This window comes from Falco peregrinus, chromosome 16, assembly GCF_023634155.1.
Source record: "Falco peregrinus isolate bFalPer1 chromosome 16, bFalPer1.pri, whole genome shotgun sequence".
Taxonomy (NCBI): domain Eukaryota; kingdom Metazoa; phylum Chordata; class Aves; order Falconiformes; family Falconidae; genus Falco; species Falco peregrinus.
In genome coordinates this window covers 9,720,952-9,739,422 of record NC_073736.1, presented here as the reverse complement: position 1 = coordinate 9,739,422, position 18,471 = coordinate 9,720,952, and the positions used below count along the sequence as shown (strand labels likewise).

Genomic DNA, 18,471 nt, shown 5'->3' with positions numbered 1-18,471 from the left:
AACCTGAAAAGGTATCTGCTAGTACCAACAAATATCGATACCCCCCTTTTCAAGGAAGTTCCGAGAAATCGATCTGCCAATGTTGCCCTAGAACATTCCCTCTGCTAATGTTCCCTAGTTTTATTTTATTTGCTGTATTGGGATTATTGCGTAAACACATTTCACATTGCTGAGTCACCTGTTTTATTACAGTATACAAGTTTCGCCCTTTCAATTTCTGATTTAGACTTTTATATAAAGTATCAGCTCCCCAATGCGTCTTATTAATAATAGGGCTGTGGTCCATATTAAATTGGATGGTACCACTATACAACCATCCCTTAAATAAGTCCATTTACTTAATTTTATTTTATAATTCATGTCCTGAATTACCTTTAAGTTTTCTTTAGAATAGTTTGGCTCTTGATCTGTACTTACAGTTTGGATTTTATCGTCTGGTATTAAGGATAATTCCTCCTTTCCTACCTCCTCTGTTACTCGTCTGGCCTCATGGTCGGCCAGGCAGTTTCCAATTTCCAAATCAGTGCCTCTATGGGCCACCTTATGTTCTTCCTTCCTGGATGACCCTCTTATAACAGAGAGGGCCATGCCTCACATCAAGGTCTGGCATGGCATATGTTCCCACCGCTCAGCGCCTACTGGGTTGCAGCCAGCAGCGGAGCTCAAGATTCTTCCTGGTGGCAAACACCGAGGCCAACCCAGTCTTGCCCGTGACTATGGTAGGAGGCACCTGACCAACCTTATTCCTTGTACTTCATTGTCAATGCAGTTTCATCTGCACATCCCATAACAAGTCACTGTCATGGCAAAACACACAGATTTACATTAGTAGAACTACTACAGAGTGTATTTTATTTCACTTCACTTTTTCTGCCAATATCCCCACAGCCTTGCTGACCAAGGGATATTGTTTTTATCTGAACTGGGCAAGCCTCCCCCTTATCATTTTTACTGTAACAGGTAAAGCATTTTTCACCTTTCCTGGAATTTATTTTCAGATACACCTGGTTAAAAATTTCTTTTACTTCAGGGAGGTCCTCTTTTCCTCTTTTCTGTTGAATTAAAGATAAGCTCAATATTTCAATTACTTGATCGTATTTAACTTTTAATTTCATTTCCCCTTCTTTAAACGTCTAGATGTTCTAATAAATCTCATGCCAACAAAGATTTTAGTGAATTTGGCATTCTTATTTGTTTGTTTGTTTGTTTTTTTTACTTTGTACTTTAAAGGTTTCAGGATGTTTTCCTGGTGGCCAGCAGCTCCCACAACTGTAACAAATTTATTTATTTATTTATTTTTTACTGAAGTTTAACAAGTAAGTTGGTTTTGTATTCACTGAAATTCCACCTCATACCCATTCCCTGCCCTAGAGGGGCCGTTACCGGTACTGTTGTACTGCAAATGCTGCAGCAATTGGGGTGACATTCAGGTCCTTCTGCTCAATCGTCAGCAACAGCAACCCCCTCCTCCTCACCAGCAGAAGGGTTCGGGGCAGGAGATGCTCTTCCTGCTCTGCAGGTTACACAAGCCTGCCTCTGCAGCAGCACTTCTGTTTTAACTCTTTCTTACCCTGAATGCAAATCTGCTACTTGTTGCTTTAAGTCTGTGTTATTACATATCAGGCCTTCGCAGGCAAACAGAAAACATCCTGCCATGCATCCCAGCATGATTCAGTCGCACCTTCGAGGGGGTACGGGGGTTTGTACAAACTCACCCCAACACTTACACACACACACACACGCCTCAGGTTTTACATACATCAGTACAAGTTTTTATATCTTACAACGTGTTTCATTCTGGTTGCTCCACAGAAGGAACCGCAACCTGAACTTTTTAACACAAAAATTTCAACAAGAATACCTTTCTAGTTTAGGTCTCAGTTTTTTCCTATCCTTTTCTAGAGCCACAATCAAAGATCAGGTGATGTTAATCCCACACTCTTTCTAGTGCTAGTACCATAGGATCCCGAGGGGGTACTAATCCACAGTCCTTTTGCCACTCAGGTTTGTCCTGGAGGACAAAGAACATGTCTGCATATGATACTTCATCCCATTTTCCCTCTGTCCTCAGAAACAACATTAATTGCAGGAGAGTGTTATAATCTAACGTTCCTCCCTCCTGAGGCCATTTCGCATCACTCTCCAATTTATACAAAGGCCACCACTGATTACAATATTTATCCAATTTCCTTCTATTTTCGGTACCACCATCTCCTAAAATATCACTCCAATGTTTTAATATACAACCCAAGGGCGATTTTTCACAGGGCTTACTCCTTCCATTTCCCATTTTGCAATTCTAATTACTTTGGGGTTTTTTTTTCTTTTTTTTTTCTTTTTTTTTTTCGGCCGCCTTAGCCACCCAAGGTCAGAAACGCGGATAGAGCTTCTTACTCGTTTTGCACTCAAACGCCTGTCTCAAGCACTCTTGCACTCACACTCAGTCAAAATAATTAAGCTATACACGGAAAATCAAAATGCGCATCTCAATCACACCATTCACACTCTCCGGGCAGCCCGCAGTTACACAAGCAGTATGTTATACGGTACCGTGCACTTATGTACAAACTCTTAGGAACACTAACAGTTCACAAAGTATGCATTTCAATGAACAATTGTCAAAAACCAAACAATAAACAAAAACCAATTTTTCCTGGTCTTAAGCAGAGTGTTAAGTTTTCCGCTATTTGCCACGAATTACCAGAATGTTAATATTTTTCAACATACATTTCATAACTCCGAGTTTTGAACATATAACAAGACAACACATAGAACAAACAAGACACAGAGCGCTATTTCAGTTGTTACATTCCAGGAACTCCCCAATTCTTAAAACAACCTAAAGGAAGTTTTTAGCTTCCTCTTTTTTTTGTATGTTAATTAGCTTATCAGTCCTTTGCCTGGAATGTGGTGGTCTTGCAGGTTTGTAGGTGATTCATGTCCTTGTGACCATCCGATCTTCTCCAGCAAGGAGACTTAGCACTCCCTCCCTCTAGATAGCATTGGAATATCTCTCATCCTTTTCTCATTCTCTTTTAAATAGCCCCTTTGTTAGAGGAAGAAGGGCAGGCGTCTCCTCAAAACTGTAGTTGTCTCCTCAGAGCTGTGTGCCTATGTGACCAGACATCCGCACCCATGACCAGTCACCATACCCACATTCCTTGAGCAGACATATACAATCACAATCGATGTCCATTGTCCCCATTTCACACTATTTCTCCATATCACTGTTAGCTCTTGATTTTTTATTTTAATTTCTAATTGCAATTCAACAATTAAATCTCGTCCTAACAGATTAAATTCTGCTTCAGGGACGAGCAAGAGTTCACCCATTCCAAATTTATTTTCAGTTTCGAATACCACATTTTTGATTTTGCTTACTTTAAAGGGTTCTCCTTTTGCCCCAATTACTTGTACTTTTTCAGGGGAAACTTTACATCCCTCAGGTATTTGCTTAATAGTTGATTTTTCAGCCCCAGTGTCTACTAAAAAGGTGAACTCTTGTTTATGGGGACCTATTTTTAATTTTATCAAGGGCTCATGATGACTCCGGTCCCCTAAGATATAGAGCCCCTGACTCTCCTATTTGCCACAAACTGAGTTTTTAGGAGCGCTTACCCTAAAGGGTCGTCTGGATTTACCCCAGAGTACAGCTGAAGGGCTTTCCTCAGTCGTTCCAGCCACTCAGTAGGGCTTTCATCTTTCTTTTGCATTTCATTAAATGCTTTATTGATATTCTGGCCACGGGGTACTGCTTCCCTAATCCCCTGAATTACTATAGTTCTCAGGTCCTGCATATGAGTTCTATGCACTGGATCCTGATTATCCCAATTAGGTCTTTGGAGTGGCCATTTAATATCTGCTTGGGGTTCCTAGGCATGCTGAGCATCCCACAGTCTCATTCCTGCTCGTCATCATATCTCTTTCCTCGGTAGTAAATAATTGACCAAGGATAGATTGCATCTCATCCCAAGTATAAAGGTTTGGTCCCAAAAATTGATTTAATCTTTCTGCCACTCCGAGTGGGTCTTCAATTAAGTTTCCCATCTCGGTTCTTTTAAAATCTCGTAGGTCAGCCGAGTTTAGGGGTACGGAAATATATCCGATCACAGGTTGAGGTCCCCCCATGGGTATTTCCCTTAGGGGGTACATCTGAGCTGCCCCTTTCTGACTTCTAGTTATGCGTCTAGGAAGAGGGGGAGACCCTTGTTCCGACTCTGGTGGGGGAGTGGGCGCTCTGGGGACCTCTGCGGGAGCAGGAGGAGGAATGTAAGGAGGGGGGGTTAGAAGGGTTTCGTCCAACTCTTCCTGCTTTTTCTTTTGTTTAGTTTTTATTTCATTCAGTGGGTAAAGTCTAGCTCCCGGTCTTTCTAGCCACACTTCCGCATATCGACTCTCCTTCGGGTTAAGGGGTTTTTTATTATTAACCCAGAGGTTTAATTGCTGTCTTACCCAATCTTCTTCTGACCCATAGACTGGCCAAAAGACGTTTTTAGAAATTTTCTTCCCTCCCCATATCTTAGTACAATATTCTATCATCTTCTGCTTATCTTTCCCTAGAGTTCCAGGGAAATATCTCCAATTGTCTAAGATATATGCCAGAGGGGTATTCTTAGGTACAATGGGTACCCTTCCCATGGGAGTCGAAGGCTTGCTGCCCTTCGCCCCCATCTTCTGGAATATCCACAAACATACACTCACTCGTTATATTCCAGGAAACCCAATCCCGCCCGAACGGCAAACCCGCGAACAAATTCGCAATATACTTACGCGTCCTGCGTCTTCGTCCGGACTCCCGTGCACAGAATTTTTATGGGATTTTACCGGTTTCTCCTTTGCTCATTATTCTAGAATTTAGGTTCGTCGGTAAGGTTGGAGTAAGCTGTTGGTCGCGGGGCCGCGAAATGTCGCGGGGCGCCTCCCCGGAGGACCAAAGCCCACCGTTCCTTATCCGAGTCATGGCACCAGAATTGTTATAAATTGAGACCACAATAGATCATAATCCAATTAAAATTTTTATTAATTATAGCAAGTAGAATATGAGCAAAAACAGCGCTGGACGACAGGGGAGTCTGCGCTCCGCCAACTGCCGTCCTGAGCAGTTCAAACAGTCCCTTTTTATACCTTTTTTTTTACTTTCGTGTTCATGAAGTAGTGGAGGTGTTGACCCTTCATTCATATGCACAAGCAGCATCCTGGACACCTGGCGGTTATCTTATCTTTTGTTGCCTAATCTTTACATTGGGCTTAACATCAATCTTAATAAACAATACCCTAGTCCATACTTTCTTACAGCAGACAAGCTTTTTGGTACAAAAGACCTTTAGTTCTGAAATAGCTGAAAAGTTTGAAGATAAACCTGGGTTCAGAGCAGTCATTCTGACTTGAACATAATTAACTTAGTTTAAGAGAGTCTTTCTGCTGCTTAAGTTTGAAATTATGAATAGAAGAACCATGACAAGGATTTTTTCCCTTTTTTGTTATGATTCACTTGGAGATTCTCCATGATCATGGTTTGTTTAGAAAAGCCTTGAAAACAATTCATTAATGCAATAAACATAAAGGACAAATCAGAGACAGGGCAGCTGTCTTCTCCTTTTTCATGTTCCAGCACAGGCACTAGAAATGGGTAAGTTCTTGCTGAATGAGGAATGGGTGAGCTGCAGCTGCTTGCATTGTCTGTGACAGCCATGAAACACTACATTCTTGAAATACAAATGTGAAAATCTGGTAACTCATTTCTTTTTTTCTCTATAAACCAACACCTTCCTACTGAAGTTCATCATTTTCATATTGACCATCTTTGTGATAGCAGAAGCATGAACTTGACCTGTCTTTGCCATGTTTGATCACACAGTCTTATGATCGGATGAGAAGAAAAATCACGGTTACCTCAGTCATAACCAGTGAGGATTAATGAAAGGGGGAAAGATCAGGTTATTGTATTTTCTTGAAGAGAAAACTTGGGTCGTTCTGTGCTTTCTGTTGCAATACAAAGATTCCAGGAAAAAAAAAAAATCTCGGGAGGGGTGGAGAGAGGAAAACTTTCAGCTCATGCAGTTGGTAGGACAGCTTGACCTACATACCACTGAATACTCCATTTGAAAACTCAGGAGAACCGTCTATTGCTAGAATTCACAGTTATAGTAGCTGAAATACTTTTGTGACTTTGAAAATTATTAAATAATTCTTGAACATAAACCAGATTTTAGCTGAGAGAAGGAAAGATTTACACAGTTAATTTACGACTTCCGTTTATGGTACCTGCTTGTATATCTTTTAGCTATGTAAGGGTACCAGAATGGGTTTGACTTTTACATGGCAGCTGGGGGGGAGGCAGCGGTGTGTTTTGCCAGAACATATTTTTCATTGGTAAAGCTGCTCTGCTCAATGAGAGACTATCACCAGAGCTGTCCGTTGTGTTGGTTTTTTTAAAGTGATTTATTAATCAAAGATGTATTGTCTGGCAATTTATTTACAGTTATGTGTTGACTGCAGCAAGTGCTTTTGGACAAAAAAGGAACAAGAATATTTTTTCATTCTCCATTTTATTTTCAAAACTAGAATTCTTCAAAGCTAATTTTGGTATTTTTAGTTTCAAATCAACATTTTCAGAGCAAATTAAGTTGTGTAAAATTAAGCAAACAGGAAAGCAAAACTGTTTGCAGTAGTTTGCTGCTTTTCTTGGTGTGGTTTTGGCTTTGGGTAGACTCAAAACTGTTTGGGTTTGGTTTGTATTGTTCTCTACCTCTTACTTTCCCCCAGACATACTCATTGAGCTTGAACAATCAGTGACTCATACCGCTCAAAGGCTGTTGTCTTACGCAAGCAGCTTCTTTCTTACAGACTTCCATGAAACTCAATTTTATCTTTTTTTCTTTGTCAGTAATCCAGATTAAGAGGTTAACAGGACCTGTAGAGTTACATATACTTCTACAAGCAAGAATTTAAACAGTTAGGCATACTGACTTCAAGGGGGAAGTCAGGATAAAACAAGAATGTAAACCAAACAATACTGTGGCTAAGAGATGAAAAACATTATTGTTACTGCATTTGTGAAAATGGTAGCAATTTTTATGGTAAGTAATATTTTTTTCTCAAAGTGACTACAGTTGAATGTGATTTACAGAAATGAGCTGCGGTGTTTTGTTGGGGTTTTTTCCCCTTTTCCCTGTTAGTGGGCAGGAAAGAATCAAAGTGCAGGGAGTTTTTTATTGCTGCATTTGAGTATGGTTTTTTGAACAACCTGCCTGCCAAGTTTGTTAGGAACCTTACTTAGATGGCACTGTTTGTTACACTTGTTAATAAAATATTGCCAAATAGTAGCTTGAAATGTGTAGGTGAAGTTGCACTGATAGCTGAGCTGATTTAACAGCTCAACAGTGCCAAACAAAACTCTTCCTCTTTTCTGCCTGTGTGCCTTCCACCTCCCCTTGTATAAGCTTCATTCAGAATGCTCTAAGATGCTGCAGCTCACTAAACTATTAGACAAAAGAAAAGTTCTTCGCCAGATTGTGGAGCTGGATCAGCTTAGCACAAGGGCTAAAGAGCACGAAAAATGGCTTAATGCAGAACTAAAAGTTGGTGCATGGGGAGGAAGGAGGGGTTTAGGTTTTGAAGAGGATCTGATTCTTCATCCTTTAGTGGACCTGAGCTATTAAGTTGGCTCCAAGGTATGTAGTGCTTCCGTTTGAGAAGCTGAATTGTACAACATGTTTTTCAGGAAAAAATGTTGTGCCCAGAAGTTGTGGTAAATTCTTCTGAGTCCCTATCATGTGTCCACCTGCCCCCCAGTCAAAACTAAACGCATGATTTGAGTCGATCTGTCCTCTTTAAGACTACACGTATTTTCTTCTGATCTGTTTCTGTTATTTTTTAGAAAGTCTTGTCTTTTTTTGTTGTTGTTGTTTGAATTGCTGATGCAGTAGCTACCAGAAGGCGGAAGATGACCTCACCAAAAGCCAAGAAAGGCACAGCATCCAGAAGGGGAGTCCAGAAGTAAATTATAGATGGAACAACAAATTAAGTTGCTCTTTGGCTTACCTCTGGGCTGTCTTTTTTTTTTTTTTTGTCAGTTACCGTAGCACTGGAATCTATTTCTTTCCTTTTAAAGTGATGAATCCTGAAAACATTAATGTTGTTTGTACCTGTTTTGAAGAATAGATGTTTTATTAAAATAGATGTTTATTAAATAGCTTTTTTATTAAAATATTTGCATAATTTACGAATACTTCAATACAAATGCAAAGTTTTGCCAACTTTGAAGTGAGGATGTGTTTTCTTTATATAGACAAATCCATATCTTAAAGGCAAACTAAAGTGCTTTTTTCTGCTTTATAATGTAGAAATAAAGCTTCATTTACTTTTGTTGTGGGTACTTTATAAAGAACAGTGGTGTTGCATCTGATTTCTTCTAATTTTGAGTAAGTCCTATTGAGGGACACTTAGATGTACACCAAGAGGAAGTCTGAAATGGTAGAGATACCTTTTAAATATTTTTCAAGTGTTTGAATTAAAAAAAGAGAATGTAAGACAAAAATCACATCCTTGCATTCCAGTTTGTTACAAAATATGTTTAAACAATTATTTGGAGAACAGGTAGTGAATGTTAGTTATTTTTTTCATAGTATTTGTGTTTGTGTCACTTTTCTAATTATTCAGATTTTCTCTGGAAAGGAGGAGACCAGCATTTCAGACATAGGGCCCAGGGAAAAGAAAAGAACAAACCAAAACCCAAGGTCCATTCTCAACTGCCCCCTCAGGTTTTCTTTTTATGTTAGTGAAACGTTGTAATTATTAATAATTTTGTAAAGTGTCTAGTTCCAGTGAAAGCTTGACTTGCATGTGCTTCTCATAACAAAATAATGGCTTACCTTTTTTGCATAGTTGAGAAGCATGTAACCTTCCAAAACCTTTCTTAAAAGTACTTCCTTGCCTGGCTTTGAGTCTTGTTTTCAGAGTTGTAAGTAAAAAAATGCAGTGTTTAATTTTGGTGTGAAATACCACTACTTTACATTTAGATACTGCAAAAAAAAAAAAACCACCAACATTGTTAGGGCATGAACATTATTCTTATCAGGGAGACTGCTTTATGAAGTTCGGCAAACCAAAACGAATGCATATGAGCCAGTGGGTGGTGTATTTGTGTGGATGCCCAGTGCTATGCTTGCTTGATTTTATGTCTGAATCGCTACTGAAATAAATATGTTGTAGCATAAAATGTTGAATGAATGCTGAGGTTATGTTTTGAAAACAAGGGAATCCATTGTTTTGAAATAAAACTGGAATAACATATTTAAAAGTTCGTTTCTACTCTGACTGCTATACAGACTCAGTTAGCAAAGTGTGGCTGATGACTTTAAGCATAGCATTCTTTTGATTTCAGATGCAAAAACAGGACTGCTAAAGCCTCTCTCATATTTAAAACTCCTCAAACCAAACTATCATTTTAATGACTTCATTTAATTATTTTGTTCAAAAAGTATGTTACACTATTCCGAAGAACTGTTGTCAGGAAAGCATATTGTATTCTCTTGCTGTCTTGCATACTCAAAGTTAATGTCATTCTTTTGTACTTTAGTTGTTTGACGTTTTATTTGTTTTAGTAACTTATTTACCAGTAAACTTTCTCTCTATTTTGAAGTTTACAAGGAGTGTGTTTTCTTTTGAGACTGCCAAAGCCACATGCAGGAAACACAGACATGTCCATATATTTGAAAAGAATGTTCTGAGGTGCAGATTTCGTAAACCACCCCCGCCTCTTCCCACCCCAAAAAAGTCCTGGAAAAAGTTTGTACTGACAAGTGTTCTGTGAAGAAAAAGGGTGCTTTCCATCCAAGGTGAATGTTGTTTCAGGGCTTGCCTTTGCTCACAAGAGACTGCAAAACTACAGTCTCGGCAAGCAAGAACGCCTTTGGCTCACTGTGAACTGCAATGATGTTTTAAAGCGTGGGATGGTCAGGATAAGCGAAGCGGAAGGCTGTGATAATCCCTGCAGTGCTACTGTACATACGGCATACTGTATGTGCTTGCACACGTGTGTGTTGTTTTGCAGAACAGGGATAGGGAAACAGTAGGATTTTGTTGCCATCCCTGTTTGAAAGTAAAGCCCCCAACACAAAAGAAGCAAGCTGCCTTTAGACTGCATTTAAGGCTCTTGATGACTCCAGGTGTGTGTAAATATTAGAGAACAGCAGGGTCCTGCATTCCCAGAGCCACTTGAGCAGTGCCGTGAAGACAAGTGTCCTTACTGGTATTGCAGTCATGCTCCCAAGCTCTCCTGCTGTTTCCAATCTGTGCGCACAGCCGTGAAAAAAACGGACTGACATTTACAGCACAGCAGGGAGACTCTTGAGTAGGGAATGTTAAAGACTCCGCTACCTATGTTTCAAAGTGGCCACTATACATGACAAATCTTCGCAGGAGAACTAGTCGGCACTTCAGCTGATGGTGTAATGAGGCTATTGATAAAGAAGCACAGAATGCTTCTTTTAGTGCTTGAACACTTTGCAGACAGATTGTTTCTATTTTTTTTTCCTTAATCTAAAATACCTGGTGAGAGAATCAAATTCAGGATGGGTATAAGATATTTTTTAGATGGTGCTGCTTTGCTAATTTTTACAGGAATATTTCCCAATAAGTTAATATAACATGATAACGTAATTTCCGATGTCTGTTACAGCTAGCATTAAGAAGGGTCAGTTGCTTTCCTGAGTAGTTTGACAGACTTTACTCACTGTTTTATCCTAGTGAGCTGCCAGATTTGGGATGCCATAATAACAGTAATGCAATTAGGTTTTCTGCACGTTGTCTGGTTGACTTCTTAGTTAAGAGTTTCTTTCCCTTTGGGAATAAGACTAGACAGCCTGTCATTTGCTATTACTAATTCTGCTTAAGATTATCACCGGAGCTTTTTTTGTAATTAGCTATCTTAGTTGGCTCTTAAATTTTAATAGCCAATTGAAGCTACATTTTAGCCAAGTTCCATATCTAAATTGCATTCAGTCCATTAACAAAGTTGGTTAAAAGGCTCTTAAAACAAAGGCCAATAGATGGTGGTTAGCACTCCCATGTTTGCATCGGTAGCAGTACCAGCCTCCAATGAATATTCTCAAGAAATGGCATTTCCTTCTAGCAAAGGAAGTGAACAAAGAATGACCAAAGTTTGTTTTGGGAACAAAGGCTGATTGTAGGACAAGGCCTCAAGGACAAGAGTCCAAGTACTGTTAGCCTGATGAATAAAGACATGTTAGAACTTGTAGGGCACAAGCCCTGGGAACAAAGGAGCAAGCTAACTAACTGCAGACTCTTGAGCCATTGTGGTTGAGATGGCAACCAGACGGACAAAGAGGAACAAGTAGCCAGATAAGGGAACGGATAGTGCCGGTAAGGAACTTTATTAATTAAGAAAGTCGCGTAGGAAGAAACCCCCTAATCTTAGAGTAGGAATTGTTGCTATGTCAAGGTAAACTAATCAGTTCCTATTGTTTTAAGGGTGTGCCTTAAATGTCAACCAATCAGTGTTTTTTACACTTAAGATTTAACCAATCAGTGTGTAATATGTAGAAGATAGAAACGTATATAACTGTAAGAAAATCACTAATAAACGGACAACTTGCTTGCATCAAGCTGCGCCCTGTCTCTTCATTCGCCACAGATTGGTGACCCCCGATGTGATCCGGTGAAGGATCTGACGTGGAGGGGATCTCGAATCACCTATCAGAGCGACTTGCAGCGAATCCCACAGAACTTCGAATGATCTGGTGAAAGGAAGCGGGAGCCGGCCGGCCTGAAATCCCTCCGGAGTTGAGAGATGAGCTGTGGGAAATGCATAATGGGGAATCAGGCTTCGTCCCCAGAAAGAGACGTTTATGAGCTTATGAAAGGTCTCCCTAACAAACATGAGAAAAGTATTTCTGGGCAAGACCTTAAAGCAATGCTCAAATGGGTGCAAGTAAATATGCCCGCAGTGACTGCATCTACAATTTTTACGCAGGAACTTTGGGACGACACAGGGGTGAAATTGTGGGATTCTGCGACAAAAGGCAATACTGAGTCCCACCGTCTGCTCTCTTCGTGGAGAGTTATTTTTGAGACTCTGAAAGCACAGGAAGAAAAGGCAGAGGAAGGAGAGGAGGAGGAGTCGCAAGCTCCTATAGCCCTGTCCTTATCAGCCTCTAAATCACAGTGCTCTAAACCCCTGGGTGTTAACGCAGTGGAGTATCTGCCAGAAGAAGACCCCTTTGACCCAGGACCGAGAGACCCTGAAAAAGAACCTGATTTATACCCTCCTGATCTGCGTGATGTGTGGACAAAAATAAACAAGCCTTAAAGGAGGGGGATTTAGAAATGGCTAAAACTATAGTTGCTCCGGTCTTGTATTCTCAGGGTCAGGCAGGGGGAGCACGATGGGAGGCTCTTTCCTTTTCGGTTGTTAAAGAACTGCGCGGCACGGTTACGGAACATGGTATTTCTTCTCCCTATTTTATAAGTCTGCTGTCTTCTGTGTTTGATACTTATGTCATGACTCCTCATGATTTGAAATCTTTAGCACGATTGCTACTAACCCCGACTCAGTACACGTTATGGGAGTCGCACTGGAGAGGGGGACTGCCAGCACTCCTGCTCACGTACGTTAATCATAATGATGCTGCATTAGCTGCACTGACAATAGAGCATCGTACGGGCACCGGGGCACGTGCTGATCCGGTAGCGCGGGCTCAACACTGCCCCCGTGCAGCTCTCGAGGCAATTAGAGAAGAGGCGAAAAAGGCTTTTTTCCAGGCCCCTGACTTACAAAACCCACAAAAAGCTTTTACTAACATCACTCAGGAGTCTCGAGAACCTTATATGCAGTTTATTGATAGACCAAAACAGGCTTTGGAACGTCAAGTAGATAATGCGGAAGCTCGGGATATACTGTTAACAAAACCAGCTGTTGAAAATGCTAATGTTGATTGTAAAAGGCTACTGAAGTCTCTTCCCAACCCGAACCCCGCTCTGGTGGAAATGGTGGAAGCATGTAACCGAATCGGTACAGTTGACCACAAGTTTGAAACTATGGCTGCTGCTTTTGCAGCGATGCGTGGTGTGGGAAATTGCTATGGTTGTGGTAAGCCTGGTCATCTAAAGAGAAATTGTCTTGCTCGGGCTGCAGGGAATAGACAACAACCTCCTGGTCCTGGAGTTTGTCCGAAATGTCGGAAAGGGCGACATTATGCTAATCAATGTCGATCTAAGTATGACTTCCAGGGACAACCGATACAGGGAAACGGACCGCAGAGCGCGGGGCAGTGACGCACGCAGACACAAGTGCCACAGCTGACATTTCAACAAGCTCGGAGAGAAGTACCGACACCTCAAGTCTCTGTCCAGCAACCTCAGGCAGCGCCGGATTGGACCTGGCAACCTCACACACAGTAACGCTGCTCGATTCCTCAGTTCATTTATTACCAACAAATGTCAAAGGACCATTACCCCCCGATACACAAGCTCTGTTAATTGGTAGATCTTCCACAACATTGTCTGGTCTCTTTGTTTTACCAGGTGTTATTGACTCTGACAGTGTGGATGAAATCAAAATCATGGCATGGACTCCATTTCCACCTTCTACGATACCTCAGGGTAGTCGAATAGCACAATTGATTCTGATTCCGGCAAGGGTAAGCTCTCTTACTACTGATCATCCACCGCAGAGAAAAGGAAGTTTGGATCTACAGGGTTCCCTCACATTTTGTGGGTACAATCCATTTCTCCACAGCGACCTATGTATCAGTGTACCCTTATTTACAATGACCAACAAATAGCACTAAATGGGATCATTGACACTGGAGCTGATGTCACAGTAATTTCTCAAGCCAAATGGCCTCCGCAATGGCCACTGGCTAATGTCTCTCAGACACTGGCTGGGACTGGGGGGACCGGTAACAGTCATCAGAGTTTGGAACTAATTCAAATTCAAGGACCAGAGGGACATGTGGCTTCTGTTAAACCTTTTGTGCTGCCTGTCCCCTATGGTTTTGTGGGGACGTGATGTATTGTCACAACGGGGAATGTCTATCTGTACACATTTTTAGATGGGGCCATTGAAGTGCGCGACACCCTAAAAATAACCTGGAAAACTGATGTTCCTATTTGGGTGGATCAATGGCCCCTTCCTTTGGAAAAACTTTGCGCACCTCAAAACTGAGTCTCTGAACAACTGTCCAAAGGACACATTGTACCTTCTACTAGCCCATGGAATTCACCAGTTTTTGTTATTAAAAAAACAAATTGGCAAGTGGCGCTTGCTCCATGATCTCAGAAAAATTAATGATGCTATGGAAGATATGGGAGCCCTCCAACCCGGGCTCCCGTCCCCGACTATGATCCCTCGACACTGGCATCTGACTGTCATAGATCTTAAAGATTGTTTTTTCAGTATCCCATTACATCCAGATGATGCCCCGAAATTTGCCTTTTCATTTCCAAGCATCAACATGCAAGCTTCGTTACAGAGATATCAGTGGGTTGTACTGCCACAAGGTATGAAAAATAGCCCTACAATGTGTCAATGGTATGTTGCAAAAATACTCAGTCCTGTCCGAAATGCTATGCTTACTGTGTTATTGTATCGTTATATGGATGACCTTTTAGTGGCAGCACAACCAAAACCCGTCCATCTCTGCACCTTTTCCCCTCCGTCTCGGCACACAAGAACTGTCCCTGCAGCTCCAGAAAGGCCTTGGAAGAAAGAATCCCAGGAAAAATAAAGTTACTCGATGGCACTTTGACTTTATTAGACAAAGAAATAGAAGGGCACCTTTAGAAAAGAAAACCACAGAAGGAATTAGAATGGGGATGACAACTTTATTAGAAATGAAATACCATAAGTAACTACAAAAAAATTCAGAAGACAGTCTGGGTCTGCCATGAAATACATTATAAACGCTATTCATAATTTTAATGCTTCAGAAAAACATCCAGCTATCAGTTTGCACATTGCACCCTTGAGCTCCTGGTTCCTCATACTGTAGATGAGGGGGTTCGGTGCTGGAGGCACCACCGAGTACAGAACTGCCACCACCAGGTCCTGGGATGGGGAGGAGATAGAGGAGGGCTTCAGGTAGGAAAACATGGCAGTGCTGGGAAAGAGGGAGACCATGGCCAGGTGAGGGAGGCACGTGGAAAAGGCTTTGTGCCGTCCCTGCTCAGAGGGGATCCTCAGCACAGCCCTGAAGATCTGCACATAGGACAGAACAATGAAAACAAAACAGCCAAAGAATAAAGCGGCACCAGCCACAATTAGCCCCACTTCCCTGAGGTAGGTGTGTGAGCAGGAGAGCCTGAGGATCTGTGGGATTTCACAGAAGACCTGTCCCAGGGCATTGCCTTGGCAGAGCGGCAGTGACAGTGTATTGGCCGTGTGCAGCGCAGCATAGAGAAACCCACTGGCCCAGGCAGCTGCTGCCATGTGGACACAAGCTCTGCTGCCCAGCAGGGTCCCGTAGTGCAGGGGCTGGCAGATGGCCACAAAGCGGTCATAGGCCATGACAGTGAGGAGAAAATACTCTGCTGAAAGGAAAAAGACAATCAAGAAGAGCTGTGCAGCACATCTTGAGTAGGAGATGTCCCTGGTGTCCCAGAGGGAGTTGGCCATGGCTTTGGGGAGAGTGGTGGAGATGGAGCCCAGGTCGAGGAGGGAGAGGTTGAGGAGGAAGAAGTACATGGGGGTGTGCAGGTGGTGGTCGCACACTATGGCAGTGATGATGAGGCCGTTGGCCATGAGGGCAGCCAGGTAGATGCCCAGGTGAGCCAGAAGTGCAAGAGCTGCAGCTCTCGCGTGTCTGCCAATGCCAGGAGGAGGAACTGGGTGATGGAGCTGCTGTTGGACACCTGCTGCCTCTGGGCATGGGGACCTGCTCAAGGAGGAAACGTAGTGACAAGTCAGGCAAGACTTCTCTAAAGTCAGGTGAAAGGCGTTTCTCCTAGATGCGCCCCTGCTGCCCCATGTCCCCCCCTCTGCCATTCCTAGGAGAGCTCCCTTCAGAGCCGTGGCTGGAGCTGTGCTGAGTGCTGGCCGAGTGTGCTGTGAGGAGCAGGGGCTGTGCCCGCTGGCTGCCCAGCAGTGAGCCCTGCTCTGCAGCAGGGGCTTCATGGGAACCGTGGGGGCAGGGGCCAGTCCTGGCCTTGCACTGGCTCAGCCCAAACTGCTCCCAGCGCAGAAGGGCCTGTCAGCATCTGCTCTGCCCGTGCTGAGCAACGGCCATGGCCAGAGTCAGGTCAGGAGGGCTTTGTGCTGCGCTCAGGGAGAGCAGGGTGAGTGCTGAGAGGCAAGGGGACTGTCTGTGCCTTAGGGCAGAGGCAGGCACTCTGCTCTCTCCATCCCTCTCCTTCCCAGCTGCCCAGCAATTGCTCCCTTCTCAGATGGAGAGTGATCACACTGCCATGTTACTCTGACAAGCAGCCAGGCACTGCTGAGAGCAGAGGGATCCACTGCAGAGAAAAAAATGCCTCATCCGTTACTGAAGGCTCAGCACCACACTGCTATCCAAGGACACCCAGGGCTCACTGTGTGCCCTGGCAGGCACACACAGCTTGGGTGGACACCCGAAGTAGATGGTCAAGGGTCCTGACCATGGAAAGCTCCAAAAGGAGTGTCAGCTCCTTCCCCTGCCTCACAGACTGCATTGCCCACAGCATCATCGGTTAGGGGAAAGCTGGGACACCTCCATGCTAGAGGACATGTCTGCACAGGAGGACCCACAAGGTCTAAGCCTCAGCCTGCAGCTGAAACCCCTATTGCCAGAGAGCCTGTCTGCAATCCCAATAGCATCTGAGCAAGGCCAGGAGAGAGACAAAGGGACACTCGGGAACTCCTTCCCCTTCCCCAGCCCGGCACACCACCTCCCACACAGCAGCAGTGCAGGACAGTCACCCTCAGGCTCTGCTCAGCGAGAAATGGCACAGTGGCATCAGGAGAGATGCACTTCATCCCTTCTGATGCTCTGCTGGACCAGGAGGTGTTGAAAAACATGAAACCAACGGTCTAAAGGCTGTGCTGGGTGGGAGAGGAGAGCAGAGGTGTGTTGCTCAGGGAAGGCACCTGCATGGCAGACCGTGGCCAGGAGGTGCCCCTATCTCCCCTGCATCAGGGTTCCCCTCAGCATCTCCCGCCCTCCCTGCCCAGGGCTCTGCTGCCTGCAGCTGTCCCTGCCAGCAGCTCTTTCTCTGGCCCCAGGGCTCTTCCCTGCCAGCGCTCACAGAGCCCAGCTCAGCCCCTGTGTGCCCAGCTCTGCCCTGCAGCCGCTCTCTGTCTGCACAGCTGGAAGAGCAGCTCCCCCAAAGCCTGAGGGAAAAGGAGAGCTGATGCTGGTTTCACCTGCAGTGTGCTGGGGAGGGAAGGCACTTGCTCAGCTCCCTCATCAACCTCCCTGTGATGCTTTCAGTATCTCAGCCCCTGCTCTGACCTGCACAGCTCAGTTTCCATTGCCACCAAGCGGAGCCACAGAAAAGTGCCAGCAGAGATTCAGGCAAGCACAGAGCCAAGCAGGAAACCCCGGCCATGAACGTGCTCATTAAATGTCCCCTTGGAAATGACCTGGAGCTGTGAACAGCTCTGACACATGCAGCACCCACTGAATAGCACTGAGACCTTGTCCTGATAGGGGACATTCCTTGCACCCCCAACTTCTCCCCACAGCCCCACGGGAGCCCCCCAGCAGGCTGAGAGCTGCCCCCGGCAGGCGGCAGAGCCCCTGCCCCAGCACACAGCCCCCTGGGCTGCAGGGACCCTGCTGGCAAGGACAGCCCTGGGCACCCCTGCCTGCACAGCCACCTTCACAGCCCTGCAGCCGGCCCTGGCACAAGGCAGCCCACATGCCCTGGCCCTCCCACGCTGCAGCAGGGAAGCCCTGCTCTGCAGCACACTGGCCTCCTCCACAGCACAAGGCTCCCACACGGTCCCACAGGCTGGGGGTGCCCCAGCTGCTGCAGACCGGGCTAGGAACTGCAGAGGCATTGCCCTGCAGCCACACACTTACCGGCTCAAGGGCTCCGCAGATTTCTCCAGCAGGGAGTGCAGGAGCGGGCTGGAAACTAGGACCATGCATGGCAATCAGTTAGCTGAGGGGAATGTGCTCGAGCTTGCTAGACAACTATTAACATGATGAGGCATGTTTGCAGAGCACAGGGGAGTGGGAGACGGATGGCGCCAAGGATGGCGCCAAGGAAAGGTAACACCTTGCTGTTAATTGATGGCAGTTAACCACCAATCAGGGATTGCCTAGTATGCAAGGCTTAGCTTCAAGAACCAATCTGTTTAAAACGCGCAGCTTCTGAAAGTGTATAAAAACGCGTGCTTCTGTACAATAAATTGACATTTGCTTGCATCAAGCTGCGTCCCGTCTCTTCATTCACCGCAAGGGAGCTCTCAGCAGCCCCCCACCAAGGTCTGCTTTTGAGCTCTCCCTGCCTCCCTCCTCTGCCCCTCTG

At 44.4% G+C, this 18,471-nt stretch overlaps 1 protein-coding gene across 1 annotated transcript; it reads right to left on the bottom strand.

Moving 5' to 3' along the window:
* Window positions 1-14,932: 14,932 nt before the first annotated feature.
* Window positions 14,933-15,867, bottom strand: LOC129785781 (olfactory receptor 14C36-like). The gene has a single exon (XM_055819967.1). The coding sequence runs from the start codon at window positions 15,761-15,763 to the stop codon at window positions 14,933-14,935; it is 831 nt and encodes a 276-aa protein (XP_055675942.1). The 5' UTR covers window positions 15,764-15,867.
* Window positions 15,868-18,471: the final 2,604 nt, after the last annotated feature.